Source organism: Syngnathus scovelli, chromosome 1 (genome assembly GCF_024217435.2).
Source record: "Syngnathus scovelli strain Florida chromosome 1, RoL_Ssco_1.2, whole genome shotgun sequence".
In the NCBI taxonomy this organism is placed as follows: Eukaryota; Metazoa; Chordata; class Actinopteri; order Syngnathiformes; family Syngnathidae; genus Syngnathus; species Syngnathus scovelli.
Genome location: NC_090847.1, coordinates 23,011,201 through 23,022,853, shown reverse-complemented (window position 1 = coordinate 23,022,853; position 11,653 = coordinate 23,011,201). Strand labels below are relative to the sequence as shown.

At 41.1% G+C, this 11,653-nt stretch overlaps 1 protein-coding gene across 6 annotated transcripts; it reads right to left on the bottom strand.

Annotated features, from left to right (window-relative positions):
- Positions 1–1,006: 1,006 nt before the first annotated feature.
- Positions 1,007–10,094, bottom strand: rab41 (RAB41, member RAS oncogene family). Of its 6 annotated transcripts, XR_007488652.2 has the most exons (9): positions 9,828–10,086; positions 8,346–8,404; positions 7,934–7,987; positions 7,518–7,623; positions 6,152–6,263; positions 5,207–5,300; positions 4,863–4,956; positions 4,080–4,146; positions 3,584–3,735 (listed from the first exon to the last, which is right to left on the bottom strand). XR_007488652.2 is itself a non-coding variant. In XM_049755574.2 (8 exons), exons 1-8 carry the CDS (start codon positions 9,904–9,906, stop codon positions 3,671–3,673), a joined length of 636 nt encoding a protein of 211 aa, XP_049611531.1. In that variant the 5' UTR covers positions 9,907–10,094; the 3' UTR covers positions 1,007–3,670. The 6 variants fall into 6 exon arrangements, 5 of the variants coding, with proteins under 5 accessions (XP_049611531.1, XP_049611514.1, XP_049611524.1 ...); XM_049755574.2 differs by lacking the exons at positions 5,207–5,300; positions 7,518–7,623 and adding an exon at positions 6,982–7,087 and having other exon boundaries at positions 1,007–3,735; positions 9,828–10,094; XM_049755557.2 differs by lacking the exon at positions 5,207–5,300 and having other exon boundaries at positions 1,007–3,735.
- Positions 10,095–11,653: the final 1,559 nt, after the last annotated feature.

Here is an 11,653-nt window from a genome sequence, read left to right as displayed (position 1 = left end):
GGCAGATAATTTCCTGGACGTAAACAAATGGAGCACGTCTATACTTTTTACGTTTCTAAAGGTGCGCTCGATTTTCTACCCAAATTAACGTTCTATTGATTTTACATGGATACAACATACACAAAAAAAGGCAACATCTGGCCATGAGATACTGATGTCGGCTATAATCTTTGTAAATTATCTAAAAATTACATTTCAGAGTCAGTACTTAAAATTCATTGATTGTTAAATTAAAATAATTACTTGAATAAATCCATGCAATTTCCCTCAGTCAATATTTTGTTACGTCGATATTTGTGAAGTTATGACGCCATCGAAGGCTAACCTCTGGGTCATAAATCGAGCACACCTTTCTTAGAAACTACTAGGTAGGTTAAGACGACGAAAGTTTCGAGCTCAAACTGCCACCTCAGTGAGTTCCTCATTCTTTCCTTATTCGATTGCGCGTACTTCTAAGCAGGTAAATTGTGATCACTTTTGCCACTTGTGCTTAGTCATTGCAGCCTTCCGCTAACCTGCCCACACCTTGATGTCGTAATTGAGTGCGATTGACAGTAGTTTCGGTCTGAACGTGACACACATGGGCAGTATGTAACAAGCTCCCCACACCTTTCACTGCTGATGAATAAAACCATCATGATGTAACCCAACAGCGATGAGCTCAACCTGTGTAGCTAGTTAAAAGTTGACAGTGCAGGCAGGTGAACCCTTCGAAATGAGCTCATCCCTGAATGAATAGGCTGTGAAATGTCTTCTGAAAATACAGTTTGCTTCAGCAAATATATAATTTTACACGTGTAAATTTTTTTACAGAAGACACTGGGAAAACTATGAGGCTCTTAGCTAACAACGTTTCCGCAAGCTGAGTACTTTAAACAGCTACCTATAGGTGCCACAAGATGGCGGTAGACTGTTCAGTTCATTACAGCCTATTTAATTGTCAAACAAAACAATTGGTACAAAACAATGTATGATTAAACATAAAAACAGAGATTCACGAATGCTCTTTGGTGAAATAATCTTTATTGTATTTCATATGATAAGCCTTCACTTGTGTGCCGTTAACTCTCATTTTTACACACCAGATAGTAATATATTCACACAACGTTGCTAAACACGAGTAGACAGCATAGTTCAAGTGGACAGACACGATTCCGAAGAGCACAAAGCTGAGTATTAAGTTGTGGCAAGTCATAGAAGAGCGCAAAATCCATCCCGCCACCCCCTTTAAAATGTACTTTTAAAACCGGCAAAAGCCAAGGACCAAGGTGTTAACTTGAAACCATGGCCTAATAATTGGTCTGTGGTTCACACTGTGTGTGTCAAGTGTTACCATGACAACATATGTATTACAAGAAGTCCTTTCTTGCTGTTCGACAACTCCTTGAGCCTTCATCCCACTGAGTAGCAAACAAACAATTGCGAGTGTTTTCGAAGGCAACCGATGTTGCATTCTCATCAGGGTTGTTCCAAGGGTTGCAAATGTTTGCCGAACACTCACCAGATGTGCGAAAGACGTTCACCTGAACATTTTCCGGTTGAAAAGGAAATTTTGAATAAACTTGTTGGCAACTTTGAACAAATCTTGACAAACTGCGATGTGAGCACAATGTTTGCTGCCTTCAAAAACACTTGCTCAGTGGGATAGGGAGATAGGGTCCCCAGCAGACACACAAATAAATAAAACAGCTTTTCAACATGCGTCTCAGCACATTTGGTCAAGCAAACAATTTTCATGTGTATGTCTGAGTTACTGAATAAATAATCACATAAAAACAACAGTTCTACATGAGCAATAATAGCACTACAGCGAAGGTTACTGCACCCAAGGTGGCCTTTTTACAGCGGGTGTGTTAGTAAGCTTTTTTTTTTTTTTTTGGCGGACAAGCTCTCGTCGACCGTCTTGAGAAAACGACGACGAGTTGAAGCCACCAATCAGTCAGCTGGCTTCCCTTTTCATGTATTTTACAATGTTTGTGGCTTGATTCAGTGCACAACGTTGGTGAACAAAACAAGCAAGGCATCTGTGTCGTTGTTCGTACAACTCCTGCATGGCGAGCATGCGCTGCGATTTAAGTGTGATCAACACAACACGGAGGATCAATGGCACGGTGGGAGAGTTCTCAAGTGTGATATCTAGTAAGGTCTTTGTTAGTATGGTGAAATTGGCATTTGAATGCTTCTGGCGTGTTACGAAGACAGTTTGGGGTTACGTGAGACGACTTTACCGCTTGGGATCGGGTCTCTAATGAATGATACAAATGTGCACGGTGCAGTGAGTCTTGTGGTTTGGGACAACTTTGCTCACTCAGGGGTCTTGGATTAATTTAAAAAAAAAAAATCCTAAATTTGTCAATACATTTTGTTGATCTGCAGACCATCTATCTGTTGAAGCGTTTATAGAATTTCCTTGATCAACTGCAAGTTCCATGTTCTCGTCTGCTCTTTGTCCCTGCAAGTTAGGCAATTGACTGAACTACTAAGATAACTTTCTTGGGAGTCATTATTTTTCCCTAACTTCTACTTTTGGCTTCCTACCACACAATTAAACCAACGGTAAACTACCGTGCTGTGGCAATTCAATTCAATATGCACTAGTAAGACTAACTTTGGCATACTAGTAGGACAACTATGTTACTGAGCCAAAACAGTTGACTACTAGTACGAATGACTAAAAATCCAATCGTTATAACCAGTGCAACACAGGGGCTTACCAGAGTTGCATACAACTAGGCTACTAGCAGAGGGAGGGAAAATATACTACAGTAGTAAAACACACTTGTTCCATTTGATCAAATATGTCGTCAAGCATTTTTTTGAGAACAAACGATTTGAGCATTTGTTTGATAACCTTCATAAGGAAGATACTAGTGCAATATGCCTACTGATTAGTCTGACGCTAGTCTAAGCATAGTAAATTACACAAGTTTGAATTGTGTCCCATTTGGTCAAAAGTGAAACGACTAGCGGAAAAGACATTACCAGTAAGACAGGTATTCTACTAGTGGGCTAATCTGTTTTACTTATGAGGGTAAAGAGCATTCTCGATGAACCCTAAACTGGATCTCAAAGTTATGGGATGAAAGACAAACAGCTTTCCGTGGAGCAACCTCATCACTCACTTATCGACGCCTTCCGCTGTGTTAGTATGCGACAAAAACCTTTGTGTGACGATTAGTAAGACCTTGTCTCTACTTCCTTAAAATACAACATAGATGTGAAGAATAAGTAGCCATTTTACAACTTCTCTATTGTAGATACAAAAAAAAATATGTTAAGAACCAAACCTCGTGCAGTCATTAAAACCACCCAAAGCGGTCTTTTTTTTCTACGTGCCCCAAAAAAAAAAAATGTCACAGCACAAAGACTGTGCGATAACCCAAAAAGCAGTTAGCTAAGACAATCTGCGCTTCAATTTATATATATATATATTATCGGAATGCCATGCAAGTTATCACATTGAAAACGCGCATCGTGTCCCTTTTGATGTCAATGTGGATTCTCTTGTTTGGATTCAGTAACGCATATCCACACGCTCACTCTCCAGTGTTTGTTCCCCGAGTGGCTACTGAGAGACAAGCTGTTGTTGGTGGTGGTGGTGATGGTGGTGGGGTGGGGTGGGGGACTGAGGGTGAGACAGACTTGATGGGCTGGGCTCCAGTGTCGTGTACTAGCACGAGCAGCTGCTCTCGGTGACAGTCATCTCTGGCTGCTTCTCCAGTTTGATGTCGATCACTGAGTTGGAGTTAAGCAACGAGCAGTCGTGAGTTGCAAAATCTTAACTTCACTATTTGTACTTTGTTTTGTAAACCGGAGAAGAAACAGTCCTCAAAAGGAAATAGTTAAATAATAGTTTAAATAGTTTTTTTTTTTCTCACAATACTTAAAAATTTGTCAAGTGACATTCATGTTTTCTGTAGATGTCTGTTATTAGGATAAAATATTGTAATCTTTTCTTAGTTGTATTTTTCTCACAATAGTCATATTATGAAATGAATGTCAACATTTGGCAAAGGGAGAACAAGTGAATAAAAAAAAAAAAACATAAGTTTGAAAAGCAGAGTCATTTTCAAGGATACTGTCTTCTTTGCTTTTCTCCGCTGTGCTGTCCATCCCAGGTAACGCAGCCGCAACACGACGGAACAGCTGCAAAACAGAAGGCGAGAGAATTAGGCAAGGATGTGACGCGTCAACATCAGACATATTGGGAAAATACATAACCTGAAATAAAAACACAACACCGTTTCAAATTAAGACTATTCCAATTTTACAGATTCATCAAAGGTTCGTCAGACATTGGGTAGGAAAATTGCGGTTCTCTTTGTCAGCCTCTAATAAAGCGTCATGAAGTAATGGTAAATTCAGATTTTTTTTTTTTTTTTGTCAAAAATGAACACGATTTTTGCATTTTACCATGTTAACTTGACAATGTTTGACAATTAAATTGCAATATACATACAATATTACACCTTTTCTTCTTGAAAAGTTGCTATTATGCTCCAAAAAAAAGGACTATTTTTATCAAATAAAAAGCCTTTTGTACCAAAGAATCAACCCAAAACTGCCTTTGCTCTTGTATACATGCCAGCAGGCCAGATTTATGCCATACATAATCATATTTAATTTTCAGTTTTCCTTAAAAAAAGAATAAAACCCCACACAAATTATTTTTCAGAACTCAGTCTACACCTACTGGCTTACAAACCCTCATAGGTCAAGGAACTCCGGTTCCAGAACCTTTGGCTTTGAGGACAATGAAGCAGAAACGTTTTGTCCATCACAGGCAGGGTTAGTGAAAAGAAGAGTGAAAGGAGAGCGTTGCATTGTTAGCAAAGTAGCCAGAGAAAGCATAATATCTCTACCTGCTTGACATTGTAGCCAGTCTTTGCGCTGGTTTCAATGAACATGACATTCAGTTCCTTAGCTCTCTGCTCGCCCTCCTCCGTGGTGATCTGTCTGCTCGGGTGGATGCAGATGGAGGTAGACGCGGCGGATAGGGAGAAAGAAGACAGGCCCGAAAGGAGAGGGAAGAGAGGGGATAGAGAGAAGAATGCTTGCTGAGTCTTGGTTTGAAAGTTACTAAGAAGTTAGTTTGGTTACCACAGACACAGAAAGTCAGAGCCAAGAAGACGCTATGCTGGCTAGCGGCGGAGTCACGCTCTCTAACATGAAGGACAACACGGCCGCTTCGCCGCCCGCCACCAACCTGTTTGACGTTATAGCCAGCCTTGGCGCTGGTCTCTATGTACATCACATTGAGCTCGCGAGCTTTCCTCTCTGCTGCCTCAACAGAAACTTGCCTGCCGCGGTCCCGGGAAAGGTGGCGGCGGCGGCGGCGGTGGTGGTGCGTGTAGGAAGGTGGTGGGTGGGAAGAAGACAAGGTGGAGAATCCAAAAAACACATGCAAACACACACGCAGAAATGAAAACAAATCAAAATGACACAATGAAACTGAGAAAAGAACCCAAATCTGAGACAAAGAAAAAGACAAGTGAACCCCCTCTGGCTCTGAAAATTGACAAAGACTCAATCCAACAGTTAATAATCCAAAACGGGGCGCAGTGTGCTTTGCTTCAAGTAGCCTTTTTCTCACAACATACAAAAAAAAAGAATTAAAAATTGTATTTTAAACAATACAATATTCAACCTAACCATAGAATTTTGTCTAAATAAAGTGTGAGCTTAATAATAACAAATAACGGGATACGCCAAAAACATGCTACCATCAATTAGCATCGACGATACAGAAAGATTTTCTCTTTCCTCCATGGGAACGACAACTGTTAAAGCAGGTCACACTGTAGCACAAAGTGGTGCTAGACACACTATGAATTCAGACTTGCCTGATTTCTGTGGAAGGGCATTAAATTGCTTCGAAATCTGAAATATAGCGATGGAGGCACCAACAACAAAAAAAACTGATGTAATGGGGGTTCACTGTAAAAATTACTGAATCATACTCAAGTGGCAAATTATAAAGACAAACAAAGATGAATGAGGCACACTTTCAGGAGAAGATGTGGGATTCCCGGCTTTGGCGAAGGTTTTACGAAAACAAAGCTAAATGAAACCTCGCCATGGTTTGTTTGCAGTGCTTTTTCTGACCAACACTGCAATTTTATCCCAACGCCATCCACACACAAGCGCAAACCTTTTATCCGCCAGGTCTGTTTTGTTCCCAACGAGCATGATAATGACATCACTTCCTCTCTCCGTCCGTACGTCATCGATCCACTTTGAGGTTTGTTGGAAGGAGTTGAGATCTGAAAGTAGGATAAAATGACAAGGTATCAGTGCACACACACATTGCCGCATTTCCAAGCTGCACTTTGTAAAGGTGTGACAAATAGCTACTGAGTCCACATATTTTCGTTTGGCTACTTCTGTTAGTAAGCAAACGTATTAAGAGTCGGAAAATGTAAACAGAGAGGTTGTGACGACAATGTCGGAGGAATTCCAGGTGACCATACTTGCACCCAGTGGGACAACATTAGGTACACCAGCAACATCTATACAGCTCATTTAACAAAATATGCACTGCGCTAATTCTAACATTTGGGCAAAAAGAAGCAATTTGTTCCATGGATAAGATAGGATCAATAATAAATATTATTATGCAGTATCCAGAATTGTTGAGTTTTGTTCAGCCAAAGTCATTCCCAATAAAAACGGCAAGGTGAATGAAACATTTGCAATGGCAACCGAGTTTCTAGACAGGTCAAGTTAGCCGAGCCTCTTCTATGACTACTCGTTTGTCTTTTAGGGGATTTTCCAACAGTATGAAGCCATTACAGGTCAGTCTTAATCCGGTCATGACGTGGTCCTTTTAGTCTGGTCATCTGAAAATACACTATAAAACAGTCAGAACCGATGTGGTGGTGATAGACTTGTATGCCAGGTTAGATTGCGCAGGTGTACCTAATGTAAAGCAAAAGTCTCAGGGGAACCGAAACAAAACGTTCGTGAACAGCCCTGACTCACTGGTGATGTCATACACAACCACAGCAATGGTTGAGTCACGGATGTAGCTGGGAATTAGGCTACGGAAGCGCTCCTGTCCAGCTGTGTCCCAAAGCTGGAGTCGGACCTGCGGGGGTGGAACGGTGGGGGAGAAAGGTTGGAGATAAAGAAGGGGGAGAGAGAAGAATAAGAAAGGGGAGCTAGGAAGAAAGGACTAACTGCAAGCCACGCTGTTTTTGATGAAGGAATGGGGTGGGGTGATGAATTGGAGGTGAGCAGCTTAATGCAAGGAAAGACAAAAAAAAAAGTAAAAAAAGACGCCCCGCCCAATCGTTCTTTAGTAGCATGGGAGGAAATGTTGACTGATTCTTTCTAGCAGCCTGTTGTAAACAATACAGCCTCTCAAAAACAGAGCGTAGACCCCCCCCGGCGCTTCCGGCGAAATGCTTTGGCCGGGGCTCTCACGGTGGTGTCCAGTGGGGTTCGCACAACATGAAATGCCCTCGCACGCCGTACTGTATAAGCAAAGGACAAGGAGGCGAGGCCGTGATACCTACTGGCTATGTCATAAACCACAACTGCAGCGGCCGAGTCTCGGATGTAACTCGGGATGAGGCTGCGGAAACGCTCCTGTCCCGCCGTGTCCCAGAGCTGCAGCCGAATCTTTGGCCGCCCGTGACACATATGAGCACGCGTGGGGAACAGGTGGTGTTTCGTGACCCAGACAGATGATGGGAGAAGGAAAAAATAAATAACAAAAAAAAGGAACTGAAAATATGATCATGTCTGACAAAATGAATGACACTATAGGATCGGGTTTAAAAAAAACAAAAAAAAAACTGTGAAAGGGTGATCATGTGGAAATGGTAGGGTGCTATACACAATCAGCCAAAGAATGCTTTCAGCATTCTAACAAGGTTCAATCATCCTTTTGTAGTCATGACAAAAAATAAAAAGAGATCAAATGTCTTACCGTGCGATCTTCGAGGTACATGGTTTTGGACAAAAAGTCAATGCCAATCGTTGCCTGCAAAACAATCACTGCATCAAAACGCTGACATGACAGCAACACGTTATGTAAACAGCAGAAGCAATATACAAGATGTATCATTGCTCAATCAGCAGTATGAAGACCGCAGTCATTTTTCCAAATGGAATTTCATAAAGCACAAGTTCTGAAAGAATGAGCTGCCTCAGCAACCGGGTGTTTGGTCTCCAAGGACGTGGTAAGAGATGTGAAGACGACTAGACACAGGAAGTCAACAGATTCCAGCATCACCCAAAGTCGTCACTTATCAGAATTCAAGTTGAGTGTTTGATGCTTTTAACATATCTAGTGCTTCAATTTATTTGGAAAATTATGTGACGTGTATGCTCGGATTTACCTGGTAGGTGTTGTCAAAGCTGTCATACATAAACCTTGTGATGAGCGAAGTCTTTCCCACTGTAACAAAAACGCACGAGTTTAAGCATCTTTGACGAAATGACAAAAACATCAAATGTCATGCATAGCTGAGAAATCATACACCGCCAGTGAGCACATTCGAACCATTTGTACTATTCCATGTGTTCTAACTTCACTACTAGACTTCAGAGAAGTACGCAACTAGTGTGACCTAGTCGTTCCGCTAGTGTTCTAAATTGTCTCAATTGTGAGTAAAAAGTGGGGATCATCTATACAACTTTTTCTTTTCTAGATCAATACCAAAATGTGTACTCTTGAGTCACGGCACCGAAACAACCATACTTTGGATACATATAAACAATTTTTAAAAAAAAAATTCCCCCTATATCCATGTACATCTGCTTTTTTTTTTTTTTTTTTACAATAGCACGAAATGAATGGCTAACACGAATAATAAATTCTAGTTCCTGATCATAAATTGGACACGAGAAACCACAAGATACCGGTTGAAAGTACTGATAACCTGGAAAAAAGGCTGGGTATCGGTACTAATAATATTTATTTTCAATGAAAGCTCAATCGGCTTTTCTTGAGACACTGACGTGATTCACTGTTGTGAACTGTTTGAGCCCACACGCTGAGCTGGCAATATGGGTGGAGCCATTGAAACGGACGGAAAAAAAAAAAAAGATGTCCACATTTTCACCAAATTACTGCAAAGCCTGAGCGTTTGTGTTTCGTGTCTGGCACATAAAGACAGTGTAAAACCACGTAAGAATAATCCATTTATTCTGCAGTATATTGTCCGGCGGTATTAGATTATCAAGGAAGGCCGCCGGTTTATCCTAACCTCGACTGGCCGATGTGGCTAAGCAAGGTGTAGCTAGATCTATAAATTCGGAATGTTTAACACGGTTCATTGCTTCGAAACAATATTATACCGCAGTCAGTAGTTTGATTTTCCCCCAAAAAAGCGAGTTGCAGCTAAAATGTACACCTCGTTTGCTGAGCAGAAAGTCAACAGCTACTAGCTAATGTTGGCTAACCTTTCACATTCAATAATGTCAAGGTGGAAATAAATTACAAGACGTTCGTTTCGTGTTCATTCGAAAGTAAATCGACAGTTTAAATTACCAGGACTACGAGGTAATGTCATAAAATTACATTTGGCTCAATGGTGAACGGTGACTCGGTAGCACGGAGTGTCCGATGACGTCATGACAATTCAAAGTGCCTTATCATTGGGGAAAATGTCCATATTTGAGTGTTTTTATAAACCATTAATTGCACGAATGCGAAATTGTTGCCGTGTATCACTGCACTCTCCAACCTCCATCGCAGACTTCAGGCCGCGAGCTAACTCGACAGACAAGCTAGTTAGCCGGCTGCTAACGTTATTCTCCTCCACATCGGAGTTACCGATAGTCAACTCCGGCAAACGGCGTCCAGGCTCTAAACTCACCGCTCTGCTCGCCCAGGAAGACGAGCTTAAACTTCCGTAGAGGGTTGCCGAACTCCCCGCCGCCAGTTGTGGTCGACATTTTGGCCCAAACAAAAATATGAAGCAGCTCACTAGCCGGCTTTGGATTGTGATGTGATGTCTAGACCGGAGAAACGAGAGCAGTCACAGTACAGCAGTGGATCGTCATCCCCTCATTCTGCTTTCGCTTTTTCCCTTTTTTTTTCTTTTGAAACTCCTTAAGACGAACAGAAGTGAAACAGCGCAACCGTGAGGCTTTGGAGAAGAATAAGGAACGCTTTGCTGACGCAAGTAGACGGCAAAATGCATCAATTGGATGGACTTCTGATGTAAATATTCAAACCTGGCCTTTAGATATGTGGATTATTATCATATCAGCAGCGTCATATCAGTGTTTACCATAAACAATCCTTAATTTATTTTACACACAGTGACTGTAATTAGGATTTCTCCATTCTATGAGATCGTGGTCGGTAAGCCTCTAATTCGATTCCTGTAATTAGGATTTCTCCATTCTATGAGATGGTGGTCGATTAGCCTCTAATTTGATTCCTGCATAATTCCAGTAACATGTACGAGCCGATGTCTTGATTTAAGATATAAATCAATGTGACAGTATCCTAACCCTAGTTTGAATCCCTAGTTTGAAACCCCAACCCTAATTTGAAACCCTGACCATAGTTTGAAACTTTAGTTTGAAACCCTAACCATAGTTTGAAAACCTAGTTTAAACCCCTAGTCTGATACCCAAACCCCTAGTTTGAAACCCTAACCCTAGTTTGAAACCCCAGTTTAAACCCCTAACCCTAGTTTGAAACCCAAATTTAAAACGGTAGTTTGAAAATCTATCCCTAGTTTAAGACCCCAGTTTGCAACCCTAACCTCTAGTTTGAAAGCCTAACCCTAGTTTAAATCCCTAACTCTAGTTTGAAACCCTGCCCCTAGTTTTAAACCTTAGTTTGAATCACTAACCCAAGTTACTTACCTTGATTTGAAACCCTAGTTTGAAACCCTAACCCGAGTCTGGAACCCTAACCCTCATTTTAAACCCTAGTTTGAAACCCTAAACCTTGGTTAAAACCCTAACCCTAATTTTAAACCCTAGTTTGAATCCCCAACCAGCGTTTGAAACCCTGGCCCTAGTCTTAAACACTTGTTTGAAACCCTAACCCAAGTTTGAAACCATAATCCTAGTTTTAAACCCTAGTTTAAATCCCTAACCCTTGTCGAAACCCTGACACTAGTTTAAAACCCCTAATTTGAAACCCCAACCCTAGTTTGGAACCCTAACCGTAAACATGACTGTTGGGATCTGAGAAACACATTTGTATACAGACGTTATTCAGTTAACAATGATTTTTTAAATTCTTTTCCTAAAACAAAAAACGTTTTCACTAATTCATGCTAATACTGTATCATGGCACAATTAAATCCTCTTCAGATTTGTGGATATAATAAACAATACAAGGCTGCCAGGTTATATTTCTAGCTAATGTCAGTGAACTTGATACAATACAATGAGCTGGGCCCACGCCTGGTGCTGCTGTCGCCACATTTCTGCTGAGTACAGTGCGAGTATGAAGAGCAAATATGAAGCCAAGTAGCGTCCCACTGAGTTCAGCACTCTGACTAGTAGAGAAGGAGCGAAGTAGGAGGGCCGACTGGGCAATGCTCAAGGCGGGCAAAAATAAGAACGTCGAGGTTGATCATAACCATATGCTATTTTCACCTAAAGTAAAAAAAACAATAGGGGATAGGAACATTTGGGAGACTTAAGGAAATAAAACAAAAACATGGACAAATCCTTG

Bases quoted from the DNA above. Each gene is read 5' to 3' on its own strand.
- rab41 (XM_049755574.2), bottom strand. From the start codon at position 9,906: ATGTCGACCACAACTGGCGGCGGGGAGTTCGGCAACCCTCTACGGAAG. The intron at 7,988-8,345 runs GTAAATCCGAGC...ATTGTTTTGCAG, and splicing joins GCTTTGACAACACCTACCAG to GCAACGATTGGCATTGACTT. The intron at 3,736-4,079 runs GTATCCTTGAAA...ACTCCAACTCAG, and splicing joins GGAGAAAAGCAAAGAAGACA to TGATCGACATCAAACTGGAG.